This window comes from Oncorhynchus clarkii, chromosome 26 (assembly GCF_045791955.1).
Source record: "Oncorhynchus clarkii lewisi isolate Uvic-CL-2024 chromosome 26, UVic_Ocla_1.0, whole genome shotgun sequence".
Lineage (NCBI taxonomy): Eukaryota > Metazoa > Chordata > Actinopteri > Salmoniformes > Salmonidae > Oncorhynchus > Oncorhynchus clarkii.
Window position 1 is genome coordinate 8,401,852 of NC_092172.1, and position 17,607 is coordinate 8,419,458.

The following is a 17,607-nucleotide window of genomic DNA, read 5'->3' on the forward strand; positions in this document are numbered from 1 at the left end:
CTCTATTACGCCATCTGGTGGTCAACTGTAGTTAAATCGAAAGTGCAGCTTTGAATTTACAACTGCGTTCACCCACTTGTCTCTCTATCGAATCAGCTATCAAATTAACTGGTGGGATTCTTCTCCAAGCGGACCATGGCAGCGACTAAATCTGCTAAAGAGCAGAAATACGATAGACAATTGAGGTATGTAAGGATAGAAATAATGTGCAAATTATTCAATTATTTGTTAAACGTATATCGTTGCACGAGTTAGATATATATCCACTGACAAACTGCAGCTAGCTAACGTTAACTCTTTATGCTTGATAGTCTATTCTCTTGGGCTAACGTTAACTCGGCCAGCTAGCGAACTATCATGCTTTACAATTATAATAGCTAGCTACTGTAGCTAGTCTTCACTGATATACTAGCTAGCTAGCTGTACTATTACAGTCAGTTGGTAGCTATCTGCTAGTTAGCTTCTAGCCTCGTCATTTACTATCAACAACACCAGCCAGGATTGGCTGAATCTCAAAAAGGTTTCCTTGTTCTCATCTATTTACCATACCAGATGAGATAACAGCTAAATAACAAGGCATTGGAGATTGGCAACATGGTCGTTGACATGATGGCCTGTTATCCATTTCAGATTGTGGGGAGACCATGGCCAAGAAGAACTTGAAAATGCACACGTATGCCTGATCAATTCCACTGCATCCGGGACTGAAATACTCAAGAACCTTGTGCTTCCAGGTAAATATTTCAATATTTGATTCTAGAAAATACCGATGACCAGGAGTGGAAACACTGCTCTACGGGAATGCGCCATGATAGGCTAGCCTACCTAAGCTAGTTTCTCTCTTCATCAGGCATTGGAGCATTCACTATTGTCGATGGACACAAAGTCTCCGGGGAAGACGTCGGGAATAAGTAAGAAAGTGATAGGCTTAGTGTTATCACCTCATTGATGCGCTTTTGGTCTTAAAATGTTTTCTACAATATACTGTCTTTACCTTCAATTAACTTTTCTTTTCTACTCAGCTTTTTTCTTAGCAACAACAGCATAGGAAGGGTAAGCGATTATAACCTAATGGTATTCTACTCTATCAATATCTCAGCTCTACCTGCATGTATAATGTCAAAACAAGTCATCTGAGATGATGTGGTTTTCCAGAATCGAGCCCAGGCTGCCACAGAGCTGCTACAAGAGCTGAACACTGATGTATCTGGCAACTTTGTGGAGGAGGTTTGTTTTCAACTATGAGCAGTTCAGCAGTTCTCCATGAAGAGGGCTTTCCCTGGCACAGATTTTGTCATATTGTCAGAAAAACAAAAGCCTAGATTTGACTTCAGGATCCTCAAGGTATTGAGTTAGATCTGTGTTAATTCCGATCCAGGTGTGACTTTACCGTAACCCTGCACCAGTTCAGTAGCCGTTGATGTCTCACTGTCCACAAAGTGCACGTTGATTGTATTGATTGCTGAGTGTTCTATAACAAGCAGGGCACTTATAGCAAATACAAGTCTTGTTTGTTTGTCTTATTGTGATCTGGTCTTTCATTTTCCATTATAGAGCCCAGACAAGCTCTTGGACAACGACCCAGAGTTCTTCCACAGGTTTACCCTGGTGATTGGTGTCCAGCTGCCAGAAAGGTGTGATTCATCCTCATATTCCTACACATTTATCTATCGACATACATTTCAATATAAAGATTTTTATTTGATATTTATGATAGTCTTACAAAGTAACATCAAGTATAAAAACATTCTCTTGTCGTGTAAATTATTTTTTTTGTTTTATTTTCACAGCACTTGTTTGAGACTGGGTTCGGTGTTGTGGAACGCAAACGTACCTTTTCTGGTGTGTAGAACGTATGGCCTCGTCGGTTACATGAGGCTAGTAGTGAAGGAGCACACAGGTATAGTACACCTTGTGAGTCATGCGTGTATTGCTGAATCTGTAGTAATGGTGACAAGCACTGTGTTCTCTTGCAGTTAATCTCAAACACTCAAACAAGTTGTTTGCGATCACTCCCTCTAGTGATTGAGTCTCATCCAGACAATGCCTTGGAAGACCTGAGGCTTGACCAACCTTTTGCAGAACTCAAGAGCCACATCCAGTCCTACGACTTGGAGGGAATGGGGAAGAAGGTGTGTTTGGGCTGTCGTCCATGTTTGTTAGCCGTTTTCTTTAGGCCACTATTGCAATTTGGTCCTCCCTGGTTCATGTATTTTCTTATGCTCTTGTGTTCTGCAGGATCACAGTCATACACCATGGATCATCATTGTTGCCAAATACCTAGAAAAGTGGTTCAGTGAGGTAATACTTCTGTGACCAACAACCAAAGGCACATTCTACAGCACCCTATGATGTACAAGAGCGCTGACAAAGAATACATCATTTTTTTTCTAGCACAATTTTCAGTTACCGAAGAACTACAAAGAGAAGGAGGCCTTCAAACAGCTTATTCGGCAAGGTATTTCACTTGACATAGATTTTTCTTGACTTAATTTGTAATTTACATTTTCACCTAATTTTAGTTGTCTACAGACACTATCTTATCCAGATTATGCCTCTGTAAATGGTTTGTGTTCTCATGATACTTGGTTTCTTTAGGAATCCTGAAGAATGAGAAGGGAACTCCCGAGGATGAGGAGAACTTTGAGGAGGCCATCAAGAACGTCAACACAGCCCTTAACCCAACCAAGGTGGCTCTTCTCATTACCCCCCCCCCCCCCCCACACACTCCTTTCAGCCGTATTATGTTAATCCGTGCTGCTGGTTGCATGAGACCACTGGAAGTTGCTACTCTGTCAACTTTTCTAACTCCTCTCACATCTCTGTAGATTTCGAGCGCCGTTGACAACCTCTTCAATGGAGAGCAATGCAATGACATTACATCACAGGTTACTCAAAACATGACACGTCTACTCAGGCCATGATTGAAGCATCCTGTGAAGGATTTATTTGTACATTTAATACGTGGCTGACTGTTCTGTCTATCTCTGCTATACGCAGACTCCAGCCTTCTGGGTGATGACGCGAGCAGTGAGGGAGTTTGTGCAGAACGACGGCGGCGGAAACCTACCTGTACGTGGCTCCATTCCAGACATGATTGCGGACTCAGAGAAGTTCATCAACCTCCAGAATGTGTAGGGAGTGATGATTATATTATTCATTTATATAGCAGTAGCCAGCCACCGATTTTCATTTAAAAAGTCAATGATTTGCTTTGGGTTAATAGCAAACACAGGTCAATGCTTTTGAGTTGGGGCGTATCGTGGAGAGGACAGTCATTGCATAATAAACCAATGTCCATAGCTAAATGGTAAAATTGTATGTGCCAAACCATATGACGCTGCGATTCCCACTGTTTACGATTGACTGGGCCTTAACCTTATTTCCACGAGGTATGCTTTTTGCTGGCATAATCATCATAGTTCTGACCTAGGCATTAATGCAGGTATATGTTTTCAGTTATAGAGAGAAGGCAATGCAAGATGCTTCTGTCGTGTCTAAGCATGTAGAGTCTCTCCTGCAGTCTGTTGGAAAGGTATGTGGACCTTATTCTGCAGTCTCGGGGATATTTCATCTCATGTAATGTCAAAAACGCATAATAACTCTCCTGCAGTAATACTTATGTAGCAGTAGTGCTGCATTAGTATCAACATTTGATTACCTTTTTGATAGATTGTAAAATAAGGTTTGATTTCTGATATTAACTAGCTAAATGGGGGTTGATTTCTTTGTCTTTTTTTTCCCTTGCCAAAGCCCTCAGAGAGCATATCTGAGCAGGACATCAAACTATTCTGTGAGTATTCTGACGAGCACACAAACAATCATATATATAACGTGAAGAGGACGTATAATATGGCAGGAATGTAATTTGAATACTCTTAACTCATTGAACAATAACTCAAAGCGCCATTTTTGCCATACAATAGTGTGGCTGCACTTTGATGAACCCATGATGAAAGGGAACACTGCAGTAGGTTGAGCCCTCGTGCCTGTGCTGTGTGTTTCGGTCTGCAGGCAAGAACGCTGCCTTCCTGAGGGTGGTGCGCTGCAGGTCTCTGGCTGAAGAATACAGCGTGGAGACAGTCAATAAAGATGCGATCAGTAAGTCTAACACCGTGCAGACTCCCTCCTTGATTTGGCCTTTTTGTTTCGCTTTTGCGAAATAATAATAATGTGTGTTGGTAGTGTGTACTAAGATGCTGCTCTCTCTCTCTCTCTCCTCAGCCTGCTCTATGGACGGTGCAGATGGGGAGATGGTGTTGTACCTTATGTTGCGCTCTGTGGACCGTTTCTATCAGCAGCACTCCCGCTACCCAGGTACGGCTCGGCTGGCATAGCTCTGCCCCCTCAACACAACTGTTTTGTCACACCACAGCAGAAGGAAACGGTGTTCTGCCATGTTAACCTGCCCATCTCCAGACAGGTGATATGTTTTTTTTTTCCTCTTTTTTTGTTTGTTGAAGGTGTCTACAATTACCAAGTAGAAGAAGACATTAGCAAGTTGAAGCTGTGTGTGAACAGCCTTCTGCAGGAGTACGGCCTCAACGTCAGTGTGAAGGATGACTACATCCACGAGTTGTACGTTTTGTGTTCTGTGCAGAGACGATGGTCGTTTTAACAATTCATGAGACATACAGCCCACTGAAAAACCTCACTACAGTTTTTTTGTGTTTCATAGTTGTAATTTTGCCGCAGTATTTCCATGAACTGTAAAATGGCTATAAGAGGTTATCAATCAAGGAGAGGAACATGATTTAATAATCTACATGTCATTTCACTTTGCTCTTCCGACAGCTGTCGCTACGGTGCTGCTGAGCCACACACAGTGGCATCTTTTTTGGGAGGTGAGTTCTACAGGACTTGGATCCTATTATGGTCTAGGATCCTCATACTATTCTGTTATGGGTAAACATTTTTGTTTTCTTGGAAGTTGGTGCAAATGTACCGTCTTCAATATGCTTTCAATGCGTTTCCTTAGGATCGGCTGCACAAGAGGCCATCAAACTCATCACTCGTCAGTTTGTTCCCTTCAACAACACGTTCGTCTACAACGCCATGTCCCAGACAACTGCCACGTTTCAGCTGTAGAAAGCTATTTTCCTCCTCAATGACATGCACTTAACCCCTCTGTAAAATATATGAATGGAATGTTGCAGTGTAGTATCAGCGATAACTGAAAGTTTGGGTAGATGGAGCACTTTGTTTGTACTGTACGTTTCCACATATTATGTGATAAACTGAGCGACTGTTTCCAATATACTTTTCAATGTTCGTGTCCTGGCTGTTTTTACTGTTCGCTCACATGTTGTTGCGCTTATTAGGACATCAAACATGTATTTTAATTTTTTTTATCTGCCAAATTCAAACAATTCAAGAAATGTCCCGGGGTTTGAATTATTTCCTCTAAAGATATCCTGCACTAAACAGACAATGACGTTTTGAGGTAAATACATGTGGTGTATATTAGATCCCCCCCCCCCCCCCCCCAGGAACTCTTATTGTGCTCCAACGTCTTGTGTCCTGATGGGCAACAGTCTGGATATGGTCATTTATATTGCCATCAGTAGGGGTCACATGGGCCTGTCCAAGTCAAAATGAGCTGACTATCATGTGAGCTTCATGTTAAACAAGCAAAATTTCCACCCTAATTTGACCATGATTGTGTACAATTGCCAACACATTGGCCCTCATGGCCTGATGGTGATATAAACTGTGAAAGAAAATCGGTACCTGTTGACTGGTAGAATAACCCCAACATGACACAAGTGTCTCTAGATGTAAAAAAAACAAAACAAAAAAAAATTCACTAAGCTGTGTAATATATTGTTGGTTTGGTTCCTCTCCCAGTTCAGACTATAGAGTGTACGTGTGTGGAGTGGTGTTGGTCACAAACTGCAGTGTGTGTTCTGTGGTGAGCAGGCACTCTGCTGACTCTACACTTGGACCAGAAACTCACCATAAAGATGTCTTGGACTACGGCTGTCCCCCCCCCCCCCCAATGAATAAAAACACTCTGTATTTTGTTTTGTTGCAGCACATAAATGCCTGCACAGTTCGTGATATGAAAAAGTGAGACATTGGTGTACTATCATTCCGATTACATTCAGTAGAGGGCGCTCTTTCCCATATTTGCAGGGTGAACATGTTCGGGTAGGCACACTCAGGATTATTGTGTTGAGTGAATAATTCCTGAATGCTGACTATATAGCTCACGCTGTACCAGACATCATTAGCTATAAGATGTTAATGAGAAGCCTGCCTCAACCAGTTATGTTGATTAGTCACTGTTCTTGTTCAATGTCCCAGTTTCTGGAAACATTGCTGCTGCTCAGTAACATTGAGAATAATTATGGCCACTTCATTGCCTACATATGATCTGATTTGTGTTGCAGCCAACCAAGGCCCTAAAACGAGAGTTTGTATACTGAAGGCCACTGTTACGTAATTGTGGGCTGCTTTTGAGTATGCGTTGGTTGGTTGGTTGCTTAGAGGGCACTGACATGTTTTTCATTTGTTGTGTTTTTGCCTGCAGGATTTAGCTGAGTGGAAATTTGCCCTCTGCAGATTTTTCTCCTTGTACGACCCCCGCCTCCTTCCTGAGGAGGACGGTGCAGATCACGGTGTTCGAGCGGCCTGCCAAAATGTACTTAGGCCATTTCCCAAACAGAAAGTTTCATCTTCTAAGATGATTGTGTTTGGAATGCCAGTTTTATTTAACCAGGCCTGAATCTAATCTACACGCACAGTTGGGGTTGGACTGCATGGGCTCTCGGCAGGAAGCAGGAGCGCTAAGGGTTACTTTCTGACCTTCACTGCTCCATCTGTGGATGGGACAGGCTGTTTGTAAAATGGCTTGGCTCCAACTCTAACTCCAGAGACCATTTTTGTCTCTTGTAATCCTGACATTTTGGGATATTTCAATGTTGCGATTTTATCTCATCTCTTCATCTGAGTTGCTAATCGCCTGTCCCATAAGGCCATGTGTTTCGAGTACAAACCTGATTTTATCTCACCCGGGTTTCATGTCACTTGCCAATCTTCCCCGGGCTACGCAGCTCGGCTGTTTAATCTGTCACGCCGCTGATGTGATGTCTCTGACAGTTTATCTCTCTTCAAGGACCTGTTTCCCAGCTCCAGTGACCACATGAGCCCTGCTGAGAACATCAGTCAAACCTAGCTGGTGTGTCCAGCGCTCTGCACAGCTGTGTCAACACGCCCGCATGACGGTGGAGACCACCACACAGAGATGGCTTCAACTCCCTTTTTCATGCTCGTTGTGCGGCCTTTGTCTCACTGTGTCGGGGCCCGCCAGTTGCTTGTGTCTTGATGGGTTGGCGCATTGGGACAGCCTGTACAGGAATTAAACACAGACCTGATCCATGTACAAGATGGTGCCATTGTGAAACATTTGGTCTTTGTTGTGTAACTATGTGACGTGACATGATGTGTGCTTGATTTAATCGTCCTGTCTTACTGTCACCATGGGTGGCAAAGGGAAGCCGTGTACGTCTCCGGCATTTTTCCTCTATGTGCAACTGCAGTGTAAGAAATCTTGTTTGAGGGTTGTGCGTTATGTTAAAACTTTGCAGAGGGTACTGGCTTGCCAAACGCCAATTCATGTTCCAAATAGCCTTTGAACACGACATGATTAATATGATGTTTATCCTACTGTCATATCATCATACTAATATCAATTGAATGAATTGATTTTAGAGATTGAGATACTTGGAAAAGCCAGGTAAATGACTAAAACACAGTAACATGTTTTCCCTCCACTGTCCTTATCGAGCGGTGCTTGTTCTTTTTTTTCTCATTTGGATTGCTCTATTGGAACAGGGCATCAATGGAGCAATAGTCATGTCCCCCACCTTCCCCATGGATAGAATACGACAGCAGCTAGTGTTCATTAATATGGATGACCGTACGCAATAGCTCTCAGGACACAGTTACACAGAGGACAAAACTACCAAACCCCTCCCTCAGACGCAGAGCTTTCTTATCTGACACAAACTAAGGGAATCCAGACTAAAAGGCTCGAGAAATCTTAACTCCAGTCAGACCAGTGTGACCCAGTTGACGACAAATGGACTGGGTCAAAGTGTTTTTATGATCTTCGACAGACCATTGTATAATAATATACCTGGATTTACAGTTTAAAGAGACAGTAACTCCATATCACTGCTATGGCTAACCATCCAAACAAACATTCTACCATGAAACTGTGGGAACTGGGAATTATATCAGCGGTAGAAACAGGTGGTAGGATGAAGGTAATGCCAATTTTATGAGTAGTTCCCTTAAAATAAAATGGTGTTCGTCGCATGCTTCGCAAACAACAGGTGTAGTTTGACAGTGAAATGCCCTTCCCAACAATGCGGGAGAAAGAAAATAGAGAAATAATAGAAAAATAAAACGCGTAATAATAAATGCACAATGAGTAACAATAACTTATATATGAAAGAGGTACCAGTACCAAATCAATGTGTAGGGGTACGTGGAAATTGATGTAGATATGCACATATAACTGTAAAGTGACACATAATAAACAGTAGCAGCAGAGCATGTGATGAGTCAAAAACGTTAGTGAAAAAAGGGTCCATGCAGAAAGTCCGGGTAGCGGTTTGGTTAACTATTTAGCAGTCTTATGGCTTGGGGGTCGAAGCTTTTCAGGGTCCTGTTGGCTCCAGACCTAGTGAATCAGTACCACTTGCAGAGAGAACAGTCAATGACTTGGGTGACTGGAGTCTTTGAACATTTTTAGGGCCTTCCTCTGACACCGCCTGGTATAGAGGTCCTGGATGGCAGAGAGCTCGGCCCCAGTGATGTACTGGGCTGTACGCATTACCCTCTGTAGCACCTTGCAGTCGGATGCCAAGCAGTTGCAATACCAAGCAGTGATGCAGCCAGTCAAGATGCTCTCAAAGGTGCAGCTGTATATATCCTTTTGAGGATCTGAGGGCCCATGACAAATCTTTTCAACCACCTGAGAGGGAAAAGGCGTTGTTGTGGCCTCTTCACAACTGTGTTGGTGTGTGTGGACCATAATAGGTCTATAATGATGTGGACACCGAGGAACTTGAAGCTTTTGACCCGCTCCACTACAACCCCGCCGATGTGAATGGGGGCATGCTCGGTCCTCTGTTTCCTGTTGTCCACGATCAGTTCCTTTGTCTTGTTGACAAGACAATTGTCCTGGCACCACACTGCCAGGTGTCTGACCACCTCCCTATAGGCTGTTGCATTGGCATCGGTGATCAGGCCTACCACAGTAGTGTCAAACGTAATGATGGTGTTGGAGTTGTGCGCGGCCACGCAGTCGTGGGTGAACAGGGAGTACAGGAGGGGACCAAGCACGCACCCCTGATGGGCCCCCATGTTGAGAGTCAGTGTGGCAGATGTGTTGTTGCCTACTCTCACCACCTGGGGGTGGCCCGTTAGGAAGTCCAGGATCCAGTTGTAGAGGAAGGTGTTCAGTCTCAGGGTCCTGTATGGCATTTGGTTGTTGAACGCTGAGCTATAGTCAATGAACAGCATTCTCACGTAGGTGTTCCTCTTGTTCAGGTGACTGAGGGCAGTGTGGAGTGCTATAAAGATTGTGTCATCGGTGGATTTGTTGGGGCAGTATTCAAATTGGAGTGGGTCTAGGGTGTCTGGGATGATGGTGTTGATGTGAGCCATGACCAGCCTTTCAAAGCATTTCGTGGCTACAGATGTGAGTTCTACGGGGCGATGTTCATAAAGACGTGCTCCGTAACTTTGGCAACTACTAAGTCTTTTTTTAATGGGCTGGATGTGTCAATGTCTAGTTCATACATGCATAATCTATAATCTTACTGTTTCAGCCACGGAAACCCTAGTTTGAAAGCAACTGTTTTTCTGGAAGCTATGCTGCGCCATTTCCACTACATTTTCCCCCAAGTGGGCCAGCCTCCTTGCAATTTGAGTTTAACCAATGAGCTTCAGCCCCTCGCCAATGAGTGACAGCTTGCAAGATGCACATAATGCACCCACAGCAGAGCAGAGATAGAGAGCAATGACGTGGTGCGCATATCTGCACGTATTACGCAATTTTCAGTGACCATTTTTGGCTCACGACCGCTACTTTCAGAACTTCTGGCTAAAAAGTATACAAAAGTACCAGAGAATCCCTTTAATGGAGTTGTGTATGTTCTAATGCTTCCTGTAGAACACATGCACATCCTATGTAGCTGTACTGATTAAATAGACACATAACCTCTGGCACGTTTCCCATAGATTCATCCTCCTTCAGAGGTGAAACATTGAGAAGGTATTCGGAGGATGAAGCTGCATCTCTGAGACTGAGACTCTGTTCCATCCTCTGCCTTTCTGGTGACACGAACAGCCACCCACCCACCCGCTCACTCACCATCCTACTCACCCTCCCACCCTCTTTCTTTTTGCATGCACTATGCACACACACCCTCGCTCACACACACACATACTGTACACCCACACCCATCTGGCCTTCTGGTACAGTCTGTCTATTCCATTCACGCTTTATCAAGGCTCCAGCACCCCATCCTGAGAGCAGCTTTATCTCCCGTCACAGGTGAGGCCGGACAATAGAGGAGTCCGCTGCTTTACTGTGGTCTGGTCGTTAATTCAAAAATCTATCTGTGAATCAGAAACATTGACTCTGCAGAAAGGCTACAATGCCAGTGATGATTTGCTATATTATTTTATTAGAGAGAGAGAGAGAGAGAGAGAGAGGGGGGGGGGAAATAAGACGGTGGTTCTGTTCTGCTGATCCCTGGTTATTATAACTTTGGATTTTGGATATTTGTCTGGCTTGGCTCCAGCGCTGTGCTCTCTTCCCTGGGGCCAGTATTTAAACATGGCTGTTTGAGTAGAGCTCTCAGTTTGTTTACTGTAAGACTGCAGAAAGAATTCTGTGGACTGATAGACGTGGATTTGTCATTTATTCACAGAGGGACAAGTTCCATCAACGTCAGAAAGGTTCTAATGCCTCTGAGGCTGTATTTCACCCCAAAGGTCAGCATACACTGTACCTCCCAGACATGTTGTGGTGGGATTGTCAGTGTGTACGTTAGAGCCCATACTGAAAGTGAGTATGAAGATAGGCACTGTCCATGTTAGCCCCGTGCTTTATATGGTGGAAACACACAGTTGAACCTCCCTCTCCCAGGAGGAGTTTAGCCTGCCAAATCAGGGCTCATGCACCTTAAACATTGTGGGAAAGCATGTGAGGATAGACCGTTAGACTGTAGTGAAACAGTAAAAACACACAACATCGCCCAGCCCATGCAGGTACTCTACACTAACTCTCACCACTCGACCTCTAGGGAAGAGACTGACCGAACATCCACTTCTCTTAATTTCTGTTTTGCTAAGGGGTCTCGTAAAATAAGCACCCTTCACTTACATCAGATTTATTTCTGTTAACTTGTCCTTGAATCGAAAGAGAGTGTTGATTTAGTGAGTGGTGTGTCTACAATACAGCAGACTGATGCAACAGCAAACTAAATTTGGATTCTTAGTTTGTGTTGTATGCAACATGATTTCTTCCTGCCTCTTCCTGTCTCTCTGTCTGTCTTGCTAGAGCTCAGACAGGCCCCAGGTCTTCTTCCCCGTTCATACCCTCAGAGGGGCCTTCCAGACAGGCTCAGTCGTCTCATCTTTGGGATCAGTCCCACAGGTCATGTGGTGGGTGTCGTGTTACACACACACAGTCCATCCACAGGGCTCTCTCATCTCCTCCTGGTGCCACCAACATGTCTTATGCACATGACTGGAATGACTCCTTTAGTTTTAATCACATTTATTCTCAAACAAAACCACAGTGTGGAGACGAACAGAGATCCTCTTATCTGAGAGAGATCATCTTATCCGAGAGAGAACATCTTGTCCGTGAGGTTCTTTAGTATTTTATATCATTTGCGATACGTTCTATACTGTATGTAACATCACAGAGAGACGTTTTAGGAGATACATGCCTTTAATAATATTAAAAGATGTGACTACAGTTTTGGACATTATCATTTTCTAAACATAAATTACTTACATCCAATTTAACTCCTGTAAAACAGTACTATCGTTTACAGATTGTTTACCCTATAGCCTATTTGCTACCACACTATACCTCGAAGGTGTCTCATTCTAAAGTAAGGCTGTGTCTACCATTTGCAGTCGCCTTACATAATGACTGTTCATTTATTTTTTTATTTCCAGGCCTCGCAGTTACAGTCTCAGAGGTGTGGTGTATGTGTACCGGAGGAGGCCGGTGGGAGGAGGTATAAGAATCAATTGAATGGAATGAGGGGCCCCGAGTGGCGCAGTGGTCTAAGGCACTGCATCGCAGTGCTGAGGTGCCACTACAGCCTGGGGTTCGATCCGTGACCGGGAGCCCAATAGAGAGGCACACAATTAGCCCAGCGCCATCTGGGTTAGGAGAGTGTTTGTCCGGGGGGGCTTTCCCTGGCTCACCTCGCTTTAGCAACTCCTTGTGGCGGGCTGGGTGCAAGCTCCCGAGTGGAGCAGTGGTCTAAGGCACTACATCTCAGTGCTAAAGGTGTCACTACAGACCCTGGTTCGATCCCAGGCTGTATCACGGGATGTGATCGGGAGTCCCATAGGGCGGCTCACAATTAGCCCAGCGCCATCCGGGCTGGGCTAATTTGGCCAGGGTAGGCCATCATTGTAAAATAAGAATTTGTTCTTAACTGACTTGCCTAGTTAAAGGTTAAATAAATAAAAATAGATAAGCTGACTTCGGTAGCCAGTTGAACAGTGTTTCCTCTGACACATTGATGCGGATGACCTCTGGGTTAAGCTAGCAGTGCGTTAAGTAGGCAGCTAGGCGGGTCATGTTTCGAAGGCCGCATGTCTCGACCTTCACCTCTCCCAAGCCCATTGAGAAGCTGCAGCGAATTAGCAACTTGGGAGAAAATGGGGTTAAAAAAAACAATGCGTTTGACTCCGTTACATACATTCCATTCCAGCCATTACAATGAGCCGTCCTCCTATAGCTCCTCCCACCAGCCTCCTCTGATGTATACATACTGTATATACAGGACAGGGTGTAAGAGGCCCTGATCCTGTTGGTGTAATGTATATATGGTATACTGTGGAACTGCATAAAGTACAGGTGAACATATACACAGTACAGTACAACTAGTTCTCCTCTCACCTGCTTTGTGTGGGGGATTTGTTTGTGTGGGTTGGAGCACTGCTCAACGGGGTGTGTGTATGTGTGTGTGTGTTCTACTGCTGTGTTTATTTCGGTATATGTGTAAATGCCAGTGTTTTCATTTTTATTTATTTTTTAACCTTTATTTAACCAGGAAGGGCTCATTGAGATCTCTTTTTCAAGAGCGTCCTGGCCAAGATAGGCAGCACCAAGTCATTACACAATTACGGACAGGCAACATCAACAACTACAGGGAATCTAGTAAAAAAAAACATAACATTCACAAGAGTATTTCAAAATCATAAAACAGCCAATTAAAAACATTGACAGGTCAGCGAATCAGCCTCAAAATCCTTCATCAATGATTTAAAAACACCAATCGGGACAAGTTCTCCCAGTTTAAAAGTATTTTGTAAGGCGTTCCAAGTGTTGACATGTGTTGTCTGTGTCTAGCGTGTCATTAACTCAGGAACCATATTATAACGACCCTCATAGACAGGTATGCGTGCCTGAGTTATAACATTATCTTATTGTGTGTTGGTGCATTACTAGTTATCTAGGTTTTGTGAAGTCCATCAGGCCAATCCCCCTGCTGTTTGCCCATCAAAGGAATGCCTGGAATGTTTCGGTGCCAGGCGTCCTAATGGTCGGTCGAACAGCGGGGATCTGGGCACGGGTGATAGATATAACTGTTGGCGATCGTGTACGGATTTATTTGCCGTAGGCTACGGCCATGCAGTTGCCTGTTAAGAGTTGAACCGTTTGAATCGAGAGCTTGTTGCTATGTCCTGGACAGTTGTTTATTATAAGGTGCCAGTCTAGTCTCCACTCTCTGGCATGGACTTCATCCTCCATCACAAAGATCTCCCGGCGACGGCTCGGAACTCCATTTGAAAGAAAAACCACAGTAAAATAGAAGTGGTGTATCAAATGTTAATGAACAGCACCCACTGGTATACAAATCATTTACCCTTTTCAGAAGAGCTCAAAGGTGACTGACAAATGTGTGTATTTTTCTATGAACTCCAAGGCGGCTGTGGCTCGGAGGCAGTCGGGGGGTGCACACCACAACTCCTCTTGGGGCGAACACGGCGACCCCGGGAGCAAGGCTGCGTCTAACCTGCTATGTGGAAAGTTTCCGGAGGCCTGCGAGGGAGAGAGCCTCAGAAGAGGCCTGAGCAGCTGGGGGACCCAGGCCAGCAGGTAGGCAGGAGAGAAGCTGCTACAGGGGAAGCTCAGTCTCCTCCACACAGCCAAGGCCAAGCTGACCAGCAGTACTAACAGCACCGCTCTCATACGCTCCCATCTGTGTGCTTCAAATGGGTCGCTCACTCCCTCTCTCCCCACCCCCTCCATTCCTTACACAAAACAAGACTTGTTTCTCTGTGTAACACCTATTCTTTTTACTGCAACATTCAAAACACAAAGAATTTTAAAAAAACATCTCACCAATGCGAGCCATTTAAAGAACTCCCAGGGGGAATTATTTGTGGCATGTCCCGAGGTGAACGACAGGCATTGTTTCAGAGCACTTCGGAAACAATGTCCTTTAACTGGTCTCCCCCTCTCTATAAGCCATCCAGATGAGCCTCTCTGACAATGTGAGAACAAATGGAAATTCTTTGTCTGACTTAGAGCAGATGGCCTTTGAGGTCAGGGCCTGTTTTGGCCAAGGGCTAGCTCCACAAGGAGGTGTTGATGAGAGGGGCACAGAGAATTCCACAGATGAGTGACATGGCTGGTGCTCCACGAGGTTAGGGAAGGAGGCACAGGAGACAAAAGGCTGACAGCCGTGGATGCACAGTCAGAAAGAGATGTTTGTGTATCTGTGGAGAGAGAGGGATAAGGTTAGGACAGAGCAATAGTAAACAGAGGAGTCTGGAGCTAATAGGAGTGTAGGGATGCGACTAGGAGGAACCAATCAGAAACCGAGATAAGCCAATCAGAACCTGATTGAGAACAGATCGGTGATATTGGCCATGTCCATTCTAAGGGGCCATAGGAAGGGCCATAATCTCAACAAGAACCGAGACGCAACTCTGACTGCAGGGTGAGGGTCAAACCCCACATGACACAACTGTTTAGCTCTCTCTCTGCCTGGCCCCATGCCCTCCTTCCCTCACATAGAGTAAATTAGCTCCCTCGAATTTGCCTCTGGGTCCTCAAGCTCAGATCCCAGCATTCCAAGCATTCTTCCGTGTAATTAAATTGGCACTTTTATATTGAGCTTTATTTGTGTTGCTCAGAAACAGGAAGAATGGTCAGATTCATCAGATTCATATGTACTGTTAAGTCAGGGAGAGGAATAGATGTGGAGTGAAATCCTTATGAGGGGGTGGTAATGAGAGTCTTATGGCAGAGGGCCTTCCCACTCGCTGCCCTACAGCCACTCTAAAGCACATCACTTATGTGGAACACAAAGCATTAACCCAAAGCATTATGTGAATGTTTTGTGCTTTTGTGGGTTGTATTGTGTGTTTGTCATGGTCTATGTCTTTGTGCTTTGCGTGTGTGCGTGTGTTTCAGCATCAGCCAAGATGATACACCATGCTAGCTAGCTCAAAGCCGCAGAAACCCACAATGCAGCAGTCAGTGTGACAGAGTAGGGGGAGGGGCTGGAGATGTTGGTGAGAGATGGAGAGAGAGAGCGGGAGGTGGTATGATGTAGGAAGGGAACATTCTCTGTAAGGGGTTCACGTGCTAAACATTCATGTCCCCCCTCTAACCACAAGGGGGAGTACAAAGCAATGTGAGCCGATGTTGCACCCTGGTACCATCTCATAAGCAAGAGCTCGGCTGATGTCTGGTTAGCATCTCTGTGGACCATCGCTACTGGGGCAGCTATAGAGACAGAGAGAGAACATTTCACATACATGAGTAAGATTCCTAGAGACTGAGGAATATATACACACACACACACACACACACACACACACACACACACACACACACACCAAACAGGGCAACCTGAGAGGATTTGCTGATGCAACAGTTATCCTGTTATGCAGGTATTCTCTCTGTCGCTCTCTCTCTCACTCCACTCCCCTTCGCTTCCCACCCCCTCCCTCTCCTTCTCACAGGTGCCCTTTGAAGAAAAACACAGGATGTCTCATCACTACAGCATGTATTGCATTCCATGTAGCTGGCAGTCTTCACCTTGCAAAACGATGGAACGTGAATGAATAGTTTAACAGAACGTAACGAGGCCTTGTTACGAGCAGCTAAGAAGGCGCTAATGATTTGTAAGCTAATTTCACTGTGATTTGAAAGTAAAGCCCACAATTTAAGGGATACTTTGTGATTTTGGCAACGAGGCCCTTTATCAACTTCCCCAGAGTCAGATGAACTTGTGGATAGCATGCTAGCAGATACCCTTTGACTTTCAGTCATTGAGCTAACTCTAGACAGCATTGGCTCACAAAACTATGTCAAAGTTCCTTCGAACTGGACACAGAGACATAAAAATGGTATCCATGAGTTCTCCTGACTCTGGGGATGTAGATGAAAGGCCTCATTGCCAAAACCCCAAATTATCCCTTTAAATCATTCTAACCCTCTTGCCTTCCCTCAAAAGTCTCAACCAGAGGTCAGGGTAAAGTCAGCCAGTCGAGACAGCTATTATTGCAAAGTTCTGAGGGATAAGTTGTGTTGTTGTTAGGAAAGACTGTTATTGTGTATCTGACTGGGAGTCGGGTGGTTCAGTCTGCAGAGACGTAACCCCGGTCCCAGACACCAGCTAAGATGGCTTTCTGTAGAGTTACATCTAGAGCCAGTCTCTCAGAGAGCCTGTTTTTTTTTTCCTTCCTCCCAAATGTCACAAATGTTTCAGAGAGCGGTGCCGAGAGACGGGCTCTGACCTCGTTTCCTTGACAGTTTTACATTGGAGATTGAGCTGTGAATTTGGGTTAGGTCCCAGAGAGAGCTGAGTCATGCTGGTTCTACCTGTGCAGGCCTGGGCAATTCCAGTCCTCTGGGGCATGATTAGTGTCACACTGTTCCCCCATCATCCCTAGCAAACACAGCTGATTTAAAGTGAGTGCATTTTTAACTGAAGATCATGATTAGTTGATTATTGGAGTCAGGTGTGTTAGCTGGGGCTGGGGCAAAAGTGTGACACCAATCAGGCCCTCCGAGGACGAGAGTTGCACATCCCTGTGTTAGAGAGAGGGACCCGTCGGTCTAGTTCCCCTTATTGGTGGGTGGAAGATACTCAGCCCCTGAAAACACGTTGCTGCCCCGTGCCTCCCCTCTGTCTTCCCTCTCTCCTACTGCAGGGACATGTAATAGTGCGCATGATCTGTAATGCTGTAGGGAGCTGCTGGGGTCACTGACAGAGTGGTGTTTCTTCTCTGTCTAGACTACCAAAGTGCTTTCAGCCACCATGTCTCTCCCGATCAGTGTAGGTCAGAGAGACGGCAGCCAAGGACAAGGTAGTGAAC

The 17,607-nt window shown here is 44.9% G+C and overlaps 1 protein-coding gene across 2 annotated transcripts; it reads left to right on the forward strand.

Moving 5' to 3' along the window:
- Nucleotides 1-78: 78 nt before the first annotated feature.
- Nucleotides 79-5,267, forward strand: LOC139384831 (NEDD8-activating enzyme E1 regulatory subunit-like). 2 transcript variants are annotated; one of them, XM_071129727.1, is made up of 20 exons: nt 79-185; nt 631-734; nt 851-911; nt 1,023-1,053; nt 1,156-1,227; nt 1,555-1,634; nt 1,791-1,900; nt 2,023-2,132; nt 2,239-2,301; nt 2,395-2,458; nt 2,599-2,690; nt 2,829-2,888; nt 3,001-3,134; nt 3,460-3,535; nt 3,754-3,793; nt 4,015-4,101; nt 4,225-4,317; nt 4,464-4,587; nt 4,795-4,844; nt 4,979-5,267. In XM_071129727.1, the coding sequence occupies exons 1-20, from the start codon at nt 136-138 to the stop codon at nt 5,086-5,088; spliced, it is 1,611 nt and encodes a 536-aa protein (XP_070985828.1). In that variant the 5' UTR covers nt 79-135; the 3' UTR covers nt 5,089-5,267. The 2 variants fall into 2 exon arrangements, with proteins under 2 accessions (XP_070985828.1, XP_070985829.1); XM_071129728.1 differs by having other exon boundaries at nt 4,464-4,578.
- The last annotated feature ends 12,340 nt before the right edge of the window (nt 5,268-17,607 follow it).